This window comes from Benincasa hispida, chromosome 6, assembly GCF_009727055.1.
Source record: "Benincasa hispida cultivar B227 chromosome 6, ASM972705v1, whole genome shotgun sequence".
Taxonomy (NCBI): Eukaryota; Viridiplantae; Streptophyta; class Magnoliopsida; order Cucurbitales; family Cucurbitaceae; genus Benincasa; species Benincasa hispida.
In genome coordinates this window covers 2,896,865-2,916,151 of record NC_052354.1, presented here as the reverse complement: position 1 = coordinate 2,916,151, position 19,287 = coordinate 2,896,865, and the positions used below count along the sequence as shown (strand labels likewise).

At 28.4% G+C, this 19,287-nt stretch overlaps 1 protein-coding gene and 1 long non-coding RNA gene across 2 annotated transcripts; one reads left to right on the top strand and one right to left on the bottom strand.

Moving 5' to 3' along the window:
- Nucleotides 1-5,012: 5,012 nt before the first annotated feature.
- Nucleotides 5,013-8,486, bottom strand: LOC120079929. The gene is made up of 3 exons (XR_005482370.1): nt 8,345-8,486; nt 8,043-8,155; nt 5,013-5,149 (listed from the first exon to the last, which is right to left on the bottom strand). It is a non-coding gene; the product is annotated as an uncharacterized LOC120079929 (long non-coding RNA).
- Nucleotides 5,147-16,171, top strand: LOC120079928 (probable beta-1,3-galactosyltransferase 8). The gene is made up of 8 exons (XM_039034386.1): nt 5,147-8,178; nt 8,260-8,324; nt 8,399-8,571; nt 8,655-8,912; nt 9,931-10,018; nt 10,385-10,510; nt 10,611-10,720; nt 15,917-16,171. The coding sequence occupies exons 1-8, from the start codon at nt 8,011-8,013 to the stop codon at nt 16,063-16,065; spliced, it is 1,137 nt and encodes a 378-aa protein (XP_038890314.1). The 5' UTR covers nt 5,147-8,010; the 3' UTR covers nt 16,066-16,171.
- Nucleotides 16,172-19,287: the final 3,116 nt, after the last annotated feature.

The window sequence follows — 19,287 nt, the reverse complement described above, 5'->3', positions numbered from 1 at the left end:
TTATCTACATCTTACCAAAATTCAAGTCAAATTTTTTTTTTTTTTTTTTTTTTTTTTTGCAAAATATAGACGAAAACCTGACGTGACAATATTTTACTATTTTTTAGTTATCAAGGTCTCTAATCATTTCGTTTTTCGTTTTTCGTTTTTGAAAATTAAATCTATTTCTTTATTAGATAAAATGGTAAAATTTTTAACCAAGTTTCAAAATAAAAAACAAAATTTTAAAATCTACTTTTTATAGTATTCAAATTTTGGTTTGATTTTTTAAACCATTTGTAAAAAAAAATAGATAACAAAAAAAAAAAAAAAGAAATTGAGAGGTTGAAGTAATGTTTATACGTTTAATTTTAAAAAATTAAAAATTAATCGTTTACCAAACGAACCTAAATTAAAAGCATATTTTATGTTTCCTCCTCTTACTTTTTTTTTTCTCCCCGTCTCCTACAATTTTCTTCCTTCAACATCAATGGCAATCGCGCCTTCTTTTCTTCTTTATTCTTCTTCCCCTACTCTCTTCTGTTTATGAGCTGACCAATTTGGTTATCAGTTGGTTGAAAACAGAAGAATGAACTGACTCAAAAGCTTCTATTCTTCTTCCAGCTCAGTAGACTTGGATGTATTGGGCTTCAAGAAAGAGGTGAATCCGGCACTCTTCAATGACCTCCGTTTTCTTCTATTATCTCAATCCGACCACCACATGCATGACCAACAAGATCGATCGACGTCACGCTTCAATGTTCGAACGATGAAGAAGGGAGAAGGAGAAATCAAAAGGGAAGAGGGAAGAAGAAGGGGATAAGGAAAAAAGTATGAGGAGAGTAAACCAAATCAGTCCTTAATGACCGGCAGTGAGTGGCCGACGATGGCTGATGGGCAACGTGCAGTGAAAAGAATTCGATGACCCACAGCCAATACGATCAATGCTACCTTTTGTATTTCAACGTAATGAAAAATATATTAATTTGAGAGATCAATATCAAATATCAAATTTTGAAATGAAATGGAGTGAAATTTAAAAAAATAAAAAAATAAAAAAATTACCTATTCTCAACAATTAAAATGAGAAAGTACATTTCATCATGATCCCAATTAAGGACGAAAGGATCGTTCTCAATATAAATATCAATAAATCAGATTTACGGATATATCGACGTATACTTTGAGAAAAATCACGGATAACACAACAATTTATAAAAATATTGTGAATTTTTTAGTGAAGTTTTAGAACAAACTTATTAAAGTAATAAACTACAACTTTAAGCATATAAATCAATAATTAAAAATCAAATATATGATTGATAATGAAATAATAGACAATTGAGTAAGCATCAATCTGAGCATCATCATGTGTGGATCTTCTATAAATGAAAGGTCTTTCTATTGCTCCAATTCCTGATCCAGTTCTATGACCATGGAATTCTCATCTTGTTTTAATTGAATAATAATGATCGGTGTGAGTTGGGATCAAGGATCAAAAAATCACGATAAGATATTCTACCTACATATCGTCTGATTATCTCTATATATCGTTTTTTTCCTAATATCAAGCTTTTTCAATGTGCTATTTTTTCTATTTTCCAATTTCTTTCAAAACTTTCATTTTCAAAGAAATTGAATTTTGAAAAACCATAAAGAAGACTATGACCATGATCATAAAGCTGGTGACCAGGAATTAACACCTTCATTGGAGAATAGATGTCCTATTACATGAACTAGGTTGGAGTTATCAAGTGAAATTTGATATAACAACTTCCAAATAATTAAGTGGAAAAAGCTAGGGATTATTCCATCCAATAGAATGTTAAAAAAATAATAGAATATTTGTAATAGATAGTAAAATAAGAGAAAAAAATCTAAAAATATATTACATATTTAAAATGTTAATAAATATATATGAATTGACTAGTTTATTTTTGATTTTTTTTTTAATTTCCAATTTCGCTCTTTCATGTCTTGTCTTGTTGCACATCTTCTTTTTGTTTAGTCTTTTTATTTTCTTTCTTTTCTTTTATTTTTGCTTCTTCCCTCAATTTTCCATTTTCCATTTTCTTTTCTTTCTCCGTTTTTTCTTCTTCCCTTTCTTTTATTTTTTATTTTTTATTTTCTTTTCTTTCTCTTGCTTTTACTTCTTCCTTTTATTTTTATTTTATTTTATTCTTTCCTTTATCTGATTTTTGCTTCTTGCCTTTATTTTTTTTTATTTTCTTTCATTTCCTTCTTTCTTCTTCTTTTATTTTTTTAAATTTTCTTTTCTTTCTTCGATTTTTGCTTTTTCTCTTTTTTTTTTTATTTTCTTTTCTTTCTTACATTTTTACTTCTTCCCTTTTCTTTTATTATTATTATTTTCTTTTCTTTTTCTCATTTTCTACTTCTTCCTTTTATTTTATTTTATTTTTTTAATTTTTCTTTCACTTCTCCAGTTTTTACTTCCTTTTTTTTTTCTATTTAATTTTCTTTCCTTTCTTCAGTTTTTGCTTCTTCTCTTTCTCTTATTTTTAAAATTTTTCGTTATTTGAATTTTTTTCTTCTTCCCTTTTTTTCACAAGAGTTATGAGGCTGAATTTCGTATTCAAGACTTGAAAGTACTCAATTCATAAGTGATTTAACACCAACAAGTCAATCATCAAGTTTGATCATTATAATAAATAATCAATATAAATAGCAAATGAAAATCTATCATTGATAGCCACTAATATTTTCTATTATTGATAGCTTAATCTTTGATTATATTTTCATAGTTAGTAGTCACTTATAGAAATCTATCATTGATAGCCAACTTAGTGAATTTAATTAATAAAGTTGAATCTTAAACTAAAATGTAAGCAGAATGTCTAGAAGTTTTAACTAATAGCATGTTTATTAGTGGTAGATGCTATCGTTGAAAGAAAAGGGACTTATAAATGTTTGGGAAGGACAAGCAAGGGGCAAAAAGGTGTTCAGTGGCTATGATTGATAGAAGCTACTACTGTTAGCATGTTACCAATAATAGAAACTAATACTAATAGTATGTTATCGATGATAGAAGCTACTCGATAGCACATTATCAATGAAAGAAGTTACCTGATAGCACGTTATCGATGATAGAAGCTACCACTGATAGCACGTTATCGGTAATAGAGAAACTATCACTGGTAGCATGATATCAGTGAGATCATTGATAGCATCTTATCAGTGATGTTATCATTGAAAGAAGCTATCACTGATAACCATAATATGAGTGATATTATTGATATCGGTGATAGAACTTAGGTGATATCTATATATCAAGTTTCTTTCAAAAGTGATAACCAGTTATAGAAGTCTACCATTGATAGTCTTAAGTGTTCATATTTCAAGGTTGATTCTAATTGATGAAAGTCTATCAATGATAGCGACTAGTAACTGCTATCAGTGATAGCCATGATAAAAGATATTATTAGTGATAGCTACTATGATAATCAAAGTTGTTGGTTTTCTTTCAAAGTTGATCACTATTTATAAATCTATTATTGATAGCCACTAATGGCCTTAAGTATCAATATTTTAAGGTTGATTCCAATTGATGAAAGTGTATCAATGATATGATAGCTATTGATAATTAATAGCAAATTAAAAGCTAATATTTCAAGATTGTATTAATTTTTTTCAAATTGAAAACTATCGCTAATAGTAGCAATTGATAGAAACTATTTCAAGATTGTATTAATTTTTCTCAAATTGAAAATTATCGCTAATAGTAGCAATTGATAGAAACAATCAACGATAGCAGCTGATAGTAGCTAATAGTGGCTATCACTGATAGTTGTTATCAGTCATAGCTTTTAATTTGAGAAAACTGGAAAGACGCAAGCAAAATGGTGGCTAGGCATGGATTTTTTAGTCTTTTATCATTTTTTGATCTATATATACAATGATTTCACCATTGTACTATATATTTTATTATTTTTGGGCTTGAATTATATTTATGCAACTAGCCCTAAATAATAGCATGGAACTCATAGAATTAGTGTATATTTAGAGATATTTCATCAAAGAAGCATGGTCCCAATTCTACAGGAAAGGTCGAGGACTGTTTCCTTCAATTTTTACCATACTATCATGTCATCTCTAATTACAGATGGCCACAAGCCAAGGTTAAGAATAAGTGCAAAAAGGAAAACATAATTAACTTAGGCAGTAATAAAGATTTAGGGACCTACCATGGTATTAAATTTTTTTCGAGTACATCAGTTGCTTGTATTTACTCCAAAGCCTTATTTTGAAAAGAAGGGGGAAAACATGTTTTGTACTAGCGGAAAAGGAAAAAAGAAAAGAAAAAAAAAAAAATTGGTCTCTACATTTTGAGCCTAATTTTAATTTGGTCCATAAATTTCAAAATATTATACTTGTAATCAGTTTTGAGCTTGGTTTCATTTTAGTCCATATGTTTCAAAATGTTATAATTTTACTTAAAGATTTGAATTTTGTTTCCTATTGATCCCTTATTCATCACTAACATTTTTTTTTTTAATTTTTTTATTTATTTATTTATTTTTTTTTTTTTTTTTTTGCTAAATGATCATTTTTCGTCTTTAGTATTAATGTCTATTAATTGATTTTAAAAAATTAAAAGAATTATAATTAATTAGACACAATTTCACTATTTTTCATCAATATTAAAATTGAATTTAAAATTTCACTCCATAATTATTTCAAAATTAATGAATATACATTAACATTGAAGACTAAAGAGAGTGAATATTTGGTAAAATATTGATATTATAAGTATAAAACTTGAAATTAAGGAAACAAATTGAAATAGAACTCAAATTTCAAGAATAAGATTGTAATATTATGGAACCTAATGACTAAATTGAAATCAATATCAGAATTTAAGAATTAAAAGGATAACATTTTAAAATCCATGTGCTAAATGAAAACTAAACCTAAAATCTATAGAGAAAAAAAAATCTTTATATTATTGGTAAAATCATTTTTGGGAGAAGCAAAGAATTTTAAAGAACAAAAAGAAAGGAGTGGAGAAGCACGCCACGCATTTGCTACCCACTTGCAACCTCCTCAGCCAGCGGCTAAGCCGAAATGCGCTGCGAGCCTCTGCGTACTTCAAATTCCCTTTTGAAACATCTCATTTGTCCCTAAAGCTCAATTTTGGGCCACATTTATTGATCTATTAAAAAAAATTAGTATATCTGTAAAAAAATTTCATTAATAAATCACAATGACAAACATAATTAGATTTTTTTTATCACATTTACTTTGAATTATGAATCTGTTATATTTTTTGTTACCATTATCGTTTAAGGTCAAATGGTAATTAGTTACAATAAATGTGACAAGTTCATAATTTTCATACTATAACACTAATAATAACCATAGCCGTAATAGTAATGATAACAATATCGACGAAATTTCCAAATGTAATTGAATTGAGTACCATCCGCTCATCAATTAGTTTGCGAAATTTCCAAATGATAACAGATTTATTGTTTTTATCACAATAAATCTATTAATTTTTTTTTCTAAATTTTTAACATTCAATTGACATGCAACTTAACACCTTCACATATATTTTATAATTTTTATATCATGTAACCATTATATTTGATTAAACAAGATACACTAGTTTCATACAAACAACAAGATTACAATATTCTTTCACATACGTGAAATGTATGAATGTAAAATGCACCACAAAAAAAATAAAAATAAAAATAAAAATAAAATAATAGACCATCAAAGGGTTTAAGGCTTTTTATGGCATCTTATGTCAAATAGTAGGTTATGATTTATTATGCATGTATATTGATGTCAAGGATGCAATCAAAATCTCATGTTAGTTAGATAAGGTGATGATTGCGAGTATATAGGGGAGAACAACTATCATCAACGGTGTGAGGCCATTTAGATGAAACAAAAAGTAAAGCCTAAGAGTATAAACTACTATATAAGATATCTATTAAATACTATGAACTAATAATTTTAATTTTATCTAAAAACACTTTCACCAAGTTTTTTTTTTTTTTTTGCTTTTTTTAGTCTATAGTCAACTAAGTTGGTTATTGGAGATAATCGATGGAATTTGTGGTTAAAGTCGGTCAATGGATGTGATAGTTGAAGTTGGTTGCCAAAGGTGCGTCAAGTTGGACATTAGAGATGGTCACTAGAGATGATTGTCAGAGGTGGTCATTGTTAGGGTTAGTTGTCAAAGGTGGTGGTCGTCGGAGGTAGTTGTCGAAGCTTGGTCGCCAAAGATAGTCGTTGAAGATGTTGCCAATGGTGGTTGTTGTCAGAGTTAGGAAATGAAAGGTACTCGCCGAAGATGATTGTTGGAGCATGTCACCAGCGATTATTGTCGTCGAAGTCGGTCGTTAGCAGCGACCGACGGGTGGAATCGTTGAAAACATTGGAGAGATGGAGAGAAAGAGGGAAATATGAAGTTTGTCAATAAATGTTCAAAGTTCAATGGTAAACACTCTTGAAGTTAGGGGAGTTGAGTTATTTAACACCAACTTATAAAATTGATAAGTCAAACATTGAGTTGAATTATCTATGGTCTTACTTATATAGGTTTCTTCTTTTTTTTTTTTTTTTTTTTTTTTTTTTTTTTTTTTTTTTTTGAATTTTTCTTTATAATTGAGCTGAACGATGGTGGACTTTAGCTTCCTCGTCTCGATAGTAACGTAAGGATCGTTAATTCCTAATTTGAGGAAATTATGAATATCATAAAACCAAATTCTGTCAACCTCCAGCACAAGGAGAGAGTTTCTAATGTCAAACTTACAACTAGAATTTTAATCAATCACTTCAGAGAACTAGATAACCATGTAAAGGAAACAATAAAGAACAAGTGATTAAAATATGCTCGTGTTGGCATATGATTACTACTATACAATATCATATTATTTAATAACATATTAATTTATATATTTTTTAATTTAACACAAATGAAATAGATTTATGATATGAAATACTATATTCATAAATTCTTATCCTCTTTCTTAAATATAACTCCACCTTTCAAGATTTCAAATTCAAAATAACGTAAATACAAAACAAAAATGTTGTTTTCAAAATTTCTACTATTTAAATCACTTAAAAACCAAAAACAAAAATAGTTTAAAAAAACAAGTTTGTCAAATGAATCTAAAAAAACTTAAAACAAAATTCATATAGCAATTCAAATAGCCCTAAAAGGCTAAAATTCTACGAATTTTCTCGACATCCAAATAATATAAAGATTAGTGAAAATGTGTGCTAAGTTAGGAGAGAGTGTATACGTAGGTGCTTCCCAGAAACAGAGGAATTGGCTTAGAATTTGAATGTTAAGGTTTAGCAGACAGTTTGTTGGGCCACACACTACACATGATTTAACTACCTCCCTACACTTTAAACCCTCTTCTTAGATCTTTCATTCCACTCTTCTTCAGTTCTTCTCCTCTTATAATCTTCATTCAATCATTCAATTCCCAAACTCAAAACTTCAAAATCCCTCCTCACTTTCTCTCTCTCTCTAATTAATTCCTCAATTTAATCCCCATCATTACTTTTCAAGGTACATTACCTAATTACTTGTGTTACACTCACTTTTGATCATTGTTTGGCTATTTTCAACTCATCTAAACTTTATAAGCCTCCATTTGCCAACCTCTTCCACCTTCTCGCTGCCTTTGCCTAATTGCATTTACTTCAACTTTAATTCAATTTTTAGGCATTCCCCCATTACTAGCCTCTCTTCACTCAATACTCAATCATAATTCATATAAAAACATCTCATCATTCCCATCTTAAAGATCCCCCATATGATATGTTCAAATCTCAAACATCCCATCATAACCCAGAATTTATTTTGATTGCTTCATGAACCCAATGAATCCACAAATGAAGACACAATCCCTAAACTCTATGATCTATCTGTCTATATGTATATGCATAAATGAATTATAAGTAACCATTGCAAGCAAGCAATGAGAATTTGTAGTTGAAGCTGAATAATTTTAGTTGCTAAACAGGAAGCAGAAACGCAGAAAAATGAGGGGAAAGCCAATGAATGGTAAACTCACCTTGGTCCTCTGCTTTGCAAGCTTTCTTGCAGGATCGCTCTTCACTGGCCGCACCAGAATTCAAACCAAAGATCCTCAGTTTCTTAACCATCTTGAAAATCTTGAGGCAGCCACTACAGATTGCGACCATAAACGAGTGAGTTTAACTAATTTCGAATTCCTTTTTTGCACAATGTAAAACAGTAATGTTAATGTGATTGTTTTTATTCTTCTGCAGAAACTAGTGGAATCGAATGATCAGGATATTATGGTGGAAGTTACAAAAACGCATCAAGCTCTTCAGTAAGGAGAATAGATTGTACCGAAATTATGTTGATATTCTGTTGAGTTCTCTTTTTGAAGCTTTGTTTCGTCAGATCTCTGGAGAAAACGTTCGGAAATTGGGAGATGGAAATGGCACTATCACGAACGAACGGGAGGAATCCGAGGCCGCTGCCTCCGGAGAAAGCGTTTGTGGTGATCGGAATCAATACGGCTTTCAGCAGCAAGAAACGCCGGGACTCGATTCGAGAAACATGGATGCCTCGAGGTCCGTAAAACCGAAACCCTAACTCGAAAACAAAAATTCACTGAGAAATCGGCGTCGGATTGAACAATTGATGATCGGCGCAGGAGAATCGTTGAAGAAACTAGAGAAAGAGAAAGGGATTGTGGTCCGATTCGTCATAGGAAAGAGCGGAAGACCTGGTGGAGCATTGGATAGAGCCATAGATGAGGAGGAGGAAGAGCATGGTGACTTTCTGCGACTGAGGCATGTGGAAGATTACCATCAATTGTCGACGAAGACGCGGCTGTATTTCACCACGGCGGCGGCTCTGTGGGCGGCGGAGTTTTACGTGAAGGTTGACGACGATGTTCATGTCAATTTGGGTAATCAAACAAAGCTCTTTGAGTTCGTTTGAATTTTATACGTTATGCATAGAAACATTTTATTTTATTTTAAAAAGAGAGCAGCATCAAAATTGTCCCATGAAAATTTTTTTAATTAAAAAATTATCAAAAAAAATTCTCTTTTCTATGAGTAAAAGAAGAGAAAATATAAAATGCAACTTAAGTTGCATCTAAGTATTATTTATAAAGAAAGTTTGACACATGACACAAGTCGTGCAAAGATAAGTTGATTGCAATTTATTTAAAAAAAATTTCTTTTTTTAAAAAAAGGATGTTAAAACTTAAGAAAAATAAAGTGTATGTCTAACCTATTTTTGCGTCTCACCTAATTGTTTGATGTTCATAATTTATCATATAGCAAAATGTTCTTATTTTTTAAAAAATATATATTTGTTTTTTTGTGTCATGAGATTGAAATACATAAAACTGAGCACATTTAAGTGGTACTCGAAACTTAATCTTTTAAGTACATGTTGAAATAAATTAAATACAAAAGTTTAAAGCATTGTTTTAAATATTTATTTTGTTTTTAAAATTTAACTCAGAAATCGAATATATTCTTAGAGGATGTGAAAAGCCTATAAAAAGAAAAGCTGAAATAACCAGCATAATTTTAATAAACATAAAATAGAAAATAAAATAATATCAAATATAGCTTGAACTATCAATTTTACATTTAATAAATTTATAAATATTTTTAGTATTGGATTTAATACGAACTTTTCTATCATTACACATCAATATATTAGTTAAGATATGCTCACATCAATTTTTTTTTTTAAGAATTTAAAATTTTGCTTGTCTTAAAATTGAATTAATATTTAATAAAACACTGAACTTTCGTTTTATGTAAGAAAAAATGTAGAATAGTTCGGTGATACATTTAGAAATAAAATGAAAGCTTAAAAAAGTTCATTAAATATAAAATTGAATGTTTAGAAACTTTATAAAGATAAGGACATTTTTGGAATATTCAAAAGTGGAGGCTTGTGTGTAGGTGCGTTGGTGACAGTGCTAGAACGGCATAGGTCCAAGCCCAGGATTTACATGGGCTGCATGAAGTCAGGCCCAGTTCTCTCTCAAAAGTGAGTTTTCTTCTCTCTCGTCATTTTTTTCATGTGTGCACGATTCAGTTCAGTCCGATTTTGAACTATCGTAATTCGGTATGCATCAGTTTAGTTTGGTTAAAATCATTTTTTTAATGATACTTAGTTCAATAAAATAAAATTTTACATAAAAATAAGGCGAACTTTTGTAATGATACTTAGAGCGAGAACGTATCATCGAGTTGAAATTACAATACAACATTATAAGTCCATAATCAAATTTGATGATATTGAAAGTTCAGGATCCTCGACTAAATCGTCAAAATTGATATTTCGCAGAAGGTTCTTTTGAAAACATTAATGGGAAAAGATTTGGTATTAATATATGGAAAAATGGATGAGCAGGGGATTGAAGTATCATGAGCCAGAGCATTGGAAATTTGGAGAAAAAGGGAATGAGTATTTCAGGCATGCCACTGGCCAAATCTATGCCATTTCTAAAGACCTTGCTGCCTACATTTCCCTTAATTTGTAAGTAAATTATAACCCTATCTTTTTTTTTTTTCCATTCTTTTTCTTCTTTTGACCATTTCTAACGAAGTAAATTCTTTTTTTTTTTTTTTTGGTTTAGTCCAATATTACATAGATATGCAAATGAAGACGTGTCGTTGGGAGCTTGGTTAATTGGCTTAGAGGTCGAACATGTTGACGATCGTTCTATGTGTTGTGGCACACCTCCAGGTCACCTTACATTAACCTCAACTTTCATACACTTTTTAATCAATAAAATAGAAATTTAAATTAATAAAAATATTTTAATTAATAAAATAATCTTTTATATAGTTTTATCTGAACAATTGTAATTATTTGCATAGAAAGTAAAAAATAGGAATTTATGAACATTTAAAGGACAAAGAATGTAATTGTCCACCATTAAATTGTGATGTTTCATGTCTATAGTCTAAATCATAACCATACACGAAAGAAAATATCACTCTATCGTACAATCACTTCGAATTGAATAGTTGTAATGGGGCAAAGGATCTGACTCTCTTTTCAAACATATTTTCATAGTTAGATCATAATGTTTTTATTTGTTTGTCCACTATATTTTTATCATTTTTTTCATTCTTTTTAAAGAAACAATTGAATGTTTAGCCAAATTCTAAAAGCAAATACACGTATTACATACTACAGTTCTTTTGTTTCCAAAATTTGGGTTAGATTTTGAAAACGTTTTTGAAAAATAGATAACAAAACAAATAATTCAGGAGTGAGAGTAGTGTTCGAAAGCTTAATTTTCAAAACTCGAAAATAAAAGGAAATATACCTAATCACATGCTCCTTTCTAAAAATAATGTTTTTCAATTTGTCACATGACACACTTTGATGGAGTGTTTTTTGGACGGCCGAAAAGATGGATATAGCCTAGTAGGATGCACCAAATGTTTTTAAAAATAAAAAACTAAGGTTCCATTTAATGATGACTTTATTTCTGCTTTTTTGTTTTTGTAATTTATTTTATTACCTCCCAATTTTATTACTACAATTTTTGTATTTCTTAAATATACATTTGATTTCTTAGTCAAATTCAAAAAAAAAAGTTAAAAATTACTTTTATTAATTACACTACTTGACTTGATTTTTAAAAACATAAGTAAGAAAAGGATAATAAAAATAGAGAAACTAAAAGGGTGAAAGTGTTAAGAGAAAACAACAAAAATACAAAATACAAATGAATGTACATGAAAAACTCCAAAACTGAAAAAAAAAAATAAAACAATACAAAAACAAAAACAAACCACTACTACTAGAAAGAAATCTACTATGGGATTTTCATGCAACCGTACTGAATTCTCTCTCTGATCCCAATTACAATAGTGTTGTCCCAAAACTTTGTATCAATCACGTCATTTTTCATTCTCAAAATTTTACAATGTTTCTAACTAGGACAACTTGAAAACAAAGCAAATAGGATCCTTTTTATGTTACTTTGAACTCGTTACTTTCTAATTTCCTTTTGAAATAGGAACTTAATCCTATTCCTTTTAGAAATAGGAACTTATGACTTTCCTATTTCTTTTTGGATGTGAGATTCCACTCTTCTAGTAATTTGTAAAAAAAAAAAAATTCCAACAAATTTCACCTTGATAAGATATTTGAAGAATTCACATTCTTTTATTGTATTTATTCTCTTCACGATGATCATAATTCTCTAACTACAAGAAATCTGGCTTTTTTCAATGGCAAAAAGCGTCGGAAAAAGTCAAAAAAAACATTGGAGAAAGCTTTCCTAACACCAATTTTACTGTCGGTTTGGTCGTCGAGAAAGCCTCATCGAGAAAACCTTCTCTTGACGTAAAAAAGTTTCGTCGTCGGGAATAATAGATTTCCCGACGGGAGAAGTGGGGTGGGTTTCTCCTGATGCTTAGATAGTGTTTTAGCAAAAGGCGTTTCTCCCAATGCTAGAAATTAGTTTTTTAGCATCGGGAGAACTACCTTCTGCCTACGACACTTTCTAAGCATGGGGAGAATTCCAAATTTGTGTGAGAATAACTTCTCCCGATGCCAAATTCACAATTATAGCATCGAAAAAAGTTGCATTTCCCGACGTCAACCTATTTTAGGAAAGGCTACTTTTCCTTGCGGCATATTGGAATAGTGTTGAAAAAAGGTAAAAAAAAAAAATATCAAAATAGTTATTATTTTTCCCATACACGTTTAAAGTGGGTGTCAAAAATGGTCTTTTTTTAGAAAAAAAAAAAAAAATCTTATCTACTGAATATCAAACGTATTTGAATCTTACAAATTTAGTAAAATAAACTATAATGAAACAACTAATACATTTAATTAATTTTCTTAAACATTACATAATCTCCACAAAACAACTAAAAGTAAGATTATCTTAAACATTGCATTATATCCACGAAACATAAACATCGAAAAACATTACATAATATCGACACAACATATACTCCGAAATACTTACAACATACAAATCTACAACCTAACTTTCATCGTCCAGAGATGCATCTTGAACACAAACCTTGAGATACCTACAAAATACAAATTTAAATAATATTAATGCCACTAAATAATTAACTTTAGCAACATTTATATAAAACATAAACATGACTATTCATTTATCCATATATTAATCAATACATTTATCCATATATCAACCTAAGAACATTAACAAATTCAAATAAACTTTAGGCAATTCCTTCCCTCTCCCACACTTTAATCTCAAACTCAATATTCATATATCAATCTTAAACTTAATCTCAAACTCAAGAAATTTATCCATATATCAATCTTAAACTCAATATAAAACTTGAAACTCAACTCAAACTTAAACATAACTATGCATTTACCTCTATACCAACTTTAAACTCAACCTAAGAACGTTAACAAAATTCGAACAAACTTTAGGCAATCCTCACTCCCCCCATACATACTTTAATCTCAAACTCAATATATCATATACCAATCTCAAATATATTAAAATTCAACTTAAACTTAAAGTATTGTATACATCTATATTATTACCATAACTGCATGATAACAACATATTCATTTACTACTAAAGTTGAAGAGTCCATACCTATTTCAATATATCTCCTTGTGATTTCATGAGTTGTAAGACCATGACTTCGAGTCATCTATCTCAGCTTGCCTTTTTACTTCTATTTCACCCATTCTTGCCTTTAAGGATTTTATCTCAACTCGTTGCTCCTCTATAATATTATTAAACAAATGAATAATGTTAAATAGGTCTTCTTTTCTCTACCATTGAACTGCTTGAAAAAGAAAATGTGCTTCTATGTATTTTTAGGATTTATGGCAAGAGATAGTGAACTTCCACTTATTCAAATTCAATATTCAACCATTCCAAACATACATATAATTCAACAATAAATTAACCCAAATTATCTAAAAAATACTCAAATGTCCCCACACCTCCCCTAATTTAACAAGCATATAAATATAATAACTAATCAAAAATATATCTAACACTTCAACTTGAAATTAAGAGTATTAAAACTAAATAATAATAATAAAATAATTAAAGCGTAAAACTAATATCAAGTTCACTCATCCACTATCAACACACAAATAACAACAATTAACTAAAACATAATAACAATCAAACTATCTCAAACCAAATCTTTCATCTCAATACCCACTTATGCTAAAGAGTTTATATTATGTTTTTGCTAATAAATTTGTGGTATTAGAATATATCAATTCAAAATAAAAAAAGTAAAATACTACAAAATTGTAAATTACTAAAATTAATAAACAAAATACTTCAAATTCCCAATAAGAATAGTCAACCTCATCTAAATCATTTCAAATTTCTAAAATAAACAAACTAAATAAATAAACTTAGAGAGAAATTTAAAAATAAAATACTAACATTCAAATCTCTGAAAGAAAAAACAAACAAACAGAAAAAAAAAAATTGTACATTTACGATGGACGACAAAATCGAATAGAACGAACAGTGGTAAAAGAAAAAGAGGGAAAGTAGAGGGGGGATGGAGTGCTGGGGCTCGGGGTTAGAAATCGTCGGGAGAAACCTCCTTTCGCGACGCTTTTCAACATACCGTCGCGATAGGCTACTAAAAAAGTTTTTTCTTCCAAATTCTTTTTCGATGCCTTAACCATCTTCTCTCGACGATATTTAAAAATCTAAAAAGAAATCGGATTTATAAGGTTAATTTTTAAAACAAAAAATCATTGGGTTGTGTAGGTAAATAAGGTATCAAAATAAAATTTTCAAAATTTTAATATTCAAAATAATAATTGAAAAATATTAAATTACAAATTTGGGCTCTATAATTAATAAAGTTAGAAATTTAATCTCTATGGTTATAAATGCTAGAAGTTCATGTTTATTGTCTGGTAAAATTTTATAAATAGTTTTTATGGTTTGATGAAATGCTCATAAATAATCCATACAATAGGGATTCAAATCAAAGGAACTAAATTCTAATAGTAAACTATAGAGATTCAATTTTAACTTTCTCCAAACTATAATGACAAAATTTACCACTTAACCTTAAAAGAAAATAAAATATGAAGGAAGAAAATAGAGGTGTTCAAATGACCCGACAATCCGAACGACCCAAATTATAAGGGTTGGATTGGATTAATTTTGTTTTTAGATTGGGTTGCGTTGAATGTTTTCTATTTTTCTTGGGTTGGATTGGGTCTATGGTTGAATAAAAAAAATTGGGTTGACCCAACCCAACCCAACCCGAATTACATATATATTAATAAAAATATATATTTTTTAAAATCGATGAATTTGCGAATTCTTTATGTTTTTTCTTTCAAGAATGTTTTGGTATAAAATTTGTAATAAATATTATAGATATTTGATATGTAAGAGTTTAGTTTTATGAGATTTTAGTTATTAGATACGTATTGTAGATAAATTTATAAATTTAAGTATTTTAAATTAAGAAGAAAAAGAAATTATTTCATAACAAATTTGTTAAAAAAAAATATTTACAAATAATACTAAAATATCATAATTTATTTACGATAAATCGCGATAGATTACTATATGTGTCTATCATGACATAGAAAAAAACATAGATAACAGTTTATCACAGATATATAGTAAAATTTTGTTATATTTGTAAATATTTTGGTCCATTTTCTTATATTTGAAAATAACCTAAGAAAAAATAATAATAACTCGACAATTTAACTCAATTTAAGCCAAATTTTTAAGGATTAGATTGGAGACCATATTTAGATTACTTGAGTTACTAACTTGACCCATTTAGATACTATAACCCAACTCAACTTAGTCGGTGAACACCCAAAGAAAAGGATTGTTGTGTTTGTATTTAATTAAAAGTATATGGTTGTGTTTATATTTAATCTTCTAATTATGGTTGGATTTTTGGGTTTAAATAATAGATTGCGAGCCAAAATCGAATGGAGGGAATGTATGCGTGGCGACTTTTGATTGGTCATGCAGTGGGATTTGTGAATCCGTGGACAGGATGAAGGAAGTTCATAAGCTATGTGGAGAAGGCAATGGAGCTATTTGGAACGTCGCCGTTTAGTGCAACTGTGCCTCTCCTTTACAGGAAAGGGATTGTTGAGGGAAAATAACTACAAAGAACATCCAATTGATAAATGCAAAAGTTACCCTTCTTTTGCTTTCCATCATTTAATCGCCTTTTCTTTTTCTTATTTCTCAAAAAAAAAAAAAAAAAAAACTTAAATGAGGGTCGGTTTATATCAAGATTTAAAATATAGATGTCGATGAAAATTTTAAGGTTAAGCGCAGATGAAAATATTGATGAATACTTTCTAGAAAAATTTTATATATAAAAAAATAATATTTAAATTAATGAATAAACATTTTTACATTTTTGTAGATAAATTAAAATATTATTATTTTTATTATATTATAAGCATCCACCCAACTTAAATGATTTATTTATAAAATTTAGAATTTAAATTCATCTAATAATTAATTTGAAGTTTTAATTAATACAAAATCATATAAATTGATATATTTGTCCAATGGTTATGGCAATCGTACTTATGGTCATTTACAAAGTTAATCCAAAATGTTATCATTTTACTTGAGATTTTGTTTCAGTTTAGTCCCAAAGTTTTAAAATTTACACTTTTAAATTTTAATTGTTCACTAAGTACTCACTTTCAGTATTTGACATCAATGTCTAATAATTAATTTAAAATAATTTTGAAACAAAATTTTAATTTTAATTTTAACATTGATGGCAAATCATGAAACTTAATTATTTTCAATTAATTAACATAGATTAACACAAAAACAAAAAGGGGATGTTAAGTGAAAATTCTAACATTATTAAAAGTTTAAATCTTTAAACTTATGAATAAAATTGAAATAAAACTCAAACCTAAAAAGTAAAATTATAATATTATGAAAACACGAAACACAAGTTTAATAATAAGGAAGTAATTTTACCTTTACTTTGTGTTTGTCTTGTTGAAGAAAGAGATCAATCATAAAGCCAAAGTAGGTTGAAAAATGTAGTAAATTACAAGTTATTCCCTTTATTAACGTTATATATATATATATATTGTTGTTGTGTAAAATGAGGAAGTAAGAAGTGATACGTAGAAAGTAGGAGTTGGCTGACATTCTTTGCGTCAATTTTAATTTCGTTACCCTCTCTATCTTCCTTAATTCTGTTGTTCGGTTGAAGGTCTCATATTTACGTAATTGAATTTTTCCAACCATCATTATTATTATTATTATTATTATTAGTACTATTGCTTTTTTTATTTTATTCAACTCATTCTCTAAATTTTCCAGAATTTAAGTGGAAAAAGGAATTTAATATCTTACGTTTCAACTTTATAGCCTATCATTAGCATTGGAATACTTCCCTACTTTCTTTTTATTTATTTCTCTTTTTTTTAAGCAGAATACTAATTTTCTATCGCTAACGATCCCATTTGATAAGTATTTGAACGCGTCACATTTCATAATCATTTTGTTTTCTTTAATTCTTAAATTTTAAGATTATACAACACTACTTTCATCTGTTGTAGATTTTTTTTTTATCATCTAGTTTTTTAAGAAATGGTTTCAAAATCTAAGCCAAAATTTTAAAATTTTTTTAAAAAAGTAACTTTTGAAAAATACCTAAGCGCATGATTGGATCGACAAAAGAAAAAAAAATGTTTTTCAAAAAAAATTATTTTTTTATTTAAACTCTTTTGATAATAACGGTTTAAAATACACCCAGTGTTTCAAAAGCTTTTTTGAGTAGTTTGTCAAACATTTCAATTTTTTTCCTTCAAAATGACTTATTTTCAAAATTAAACATTCGAATAATTAAATCAAACACACCCTAAATCTATCCACTAAAATGGTTAATCCCGTAAATAGTAAACACAATTTTCAATCGAATATCCAAATTCCATTATTTGTATTCAACAAATGTAAAAAAAAAAAATCTAAAACTTAATTTATATTATAAATATTATGATAATAGATGCTCATTAAATAGTCATGTTTAGTGTCCCTTGACCATGTGTCATGCCTCATTTTTCAAAATTTTGTCTATGTGTCTTAATATTACACATTATTAGTGTCTATGTAATCCACCTTCTATTTGTCAAAATGCCTATAAATAGTGGCAGACACACATTGAGCAAATTCCACGAAAATTGGAGAATGAGAATTTAGAGAAGTTTTTTATTTTATATTTTGCTAATTTATTTTATTTTGTTTATTTATATATTAAGTTTAATTTATTTTAATATTAATTTATTTTTATTATTATATTATATTATATTTATTTTTAATGTTATATTTTATTGGTATCGTATTTTCATTGTGGTACTCAAGTTCACGACACGTTATCAATACGAGTTCCTACCATTTTCCTTGCTAAAGGTAGGTCCTAAAGGTATGTTAGTTTTTCTCTCTTCGTTATAATTAATAAATTAAATATTATTTTACATATTTGGCATATATTAAATTTCTAATATTATAATAGTATTACTATGAAAATATTATAAAATTAGAATTTGTAGCATTTGATATTAATGGTAATAATTAATTGTCATTAGTGTTTGATGCCAAAATACACCTGGATGCCATAAAAATGTGATCATCAGAAAATAATTTTTCTTCCTAAGCTCATTGTAAATAGATGTATTTGAGGCTCCAAAATTTTAAATCAATATGTTAGATAAGATATATTTTTTTATATTTTGGATATGCTCTTATAGTAGAAATATCGAGAGAAAGGTTTTTAATGGTATTTTGAACTAATTTCATGTCTTCTCGTGGCCGAATAAAAAAACGAGTTATTAATGAAAAATCATGAATCTCGACCAACCAGAACGATACCATTCTTTGAAGTGAATGTTGTAAATTTTAATAATAATCGTGATCAAGTTCGTGTTCGTGTCGAGGTCATGACCGTGGCAAGGGAATGAATAATTATTATTTTCGTGGTGATTGTTCTAATCATTCGAACTTTTTTTTAAAAAAAAAAACACAAAATGATGATCACAAAGAAAAAACTCCCCAAGATAAGAGTTCAAAAAGTGTTGAAAATAAATACTTCTGATGTGGAATGCATCGTCACATACATGTCGTATGGAAAAATACTCAATTGATCTCTATCAAGCATCCTTGAAGGAAAAAGAGAAAAACGTGGAAGTAAATTTTGCATACCAGGATAATGACATATTTGACCCATCCCATATGACAAATTTGGATGTGACAGACTTCTTTGAATCTCCTGAAGAGAAAATTGGCAGAATTGATGGAA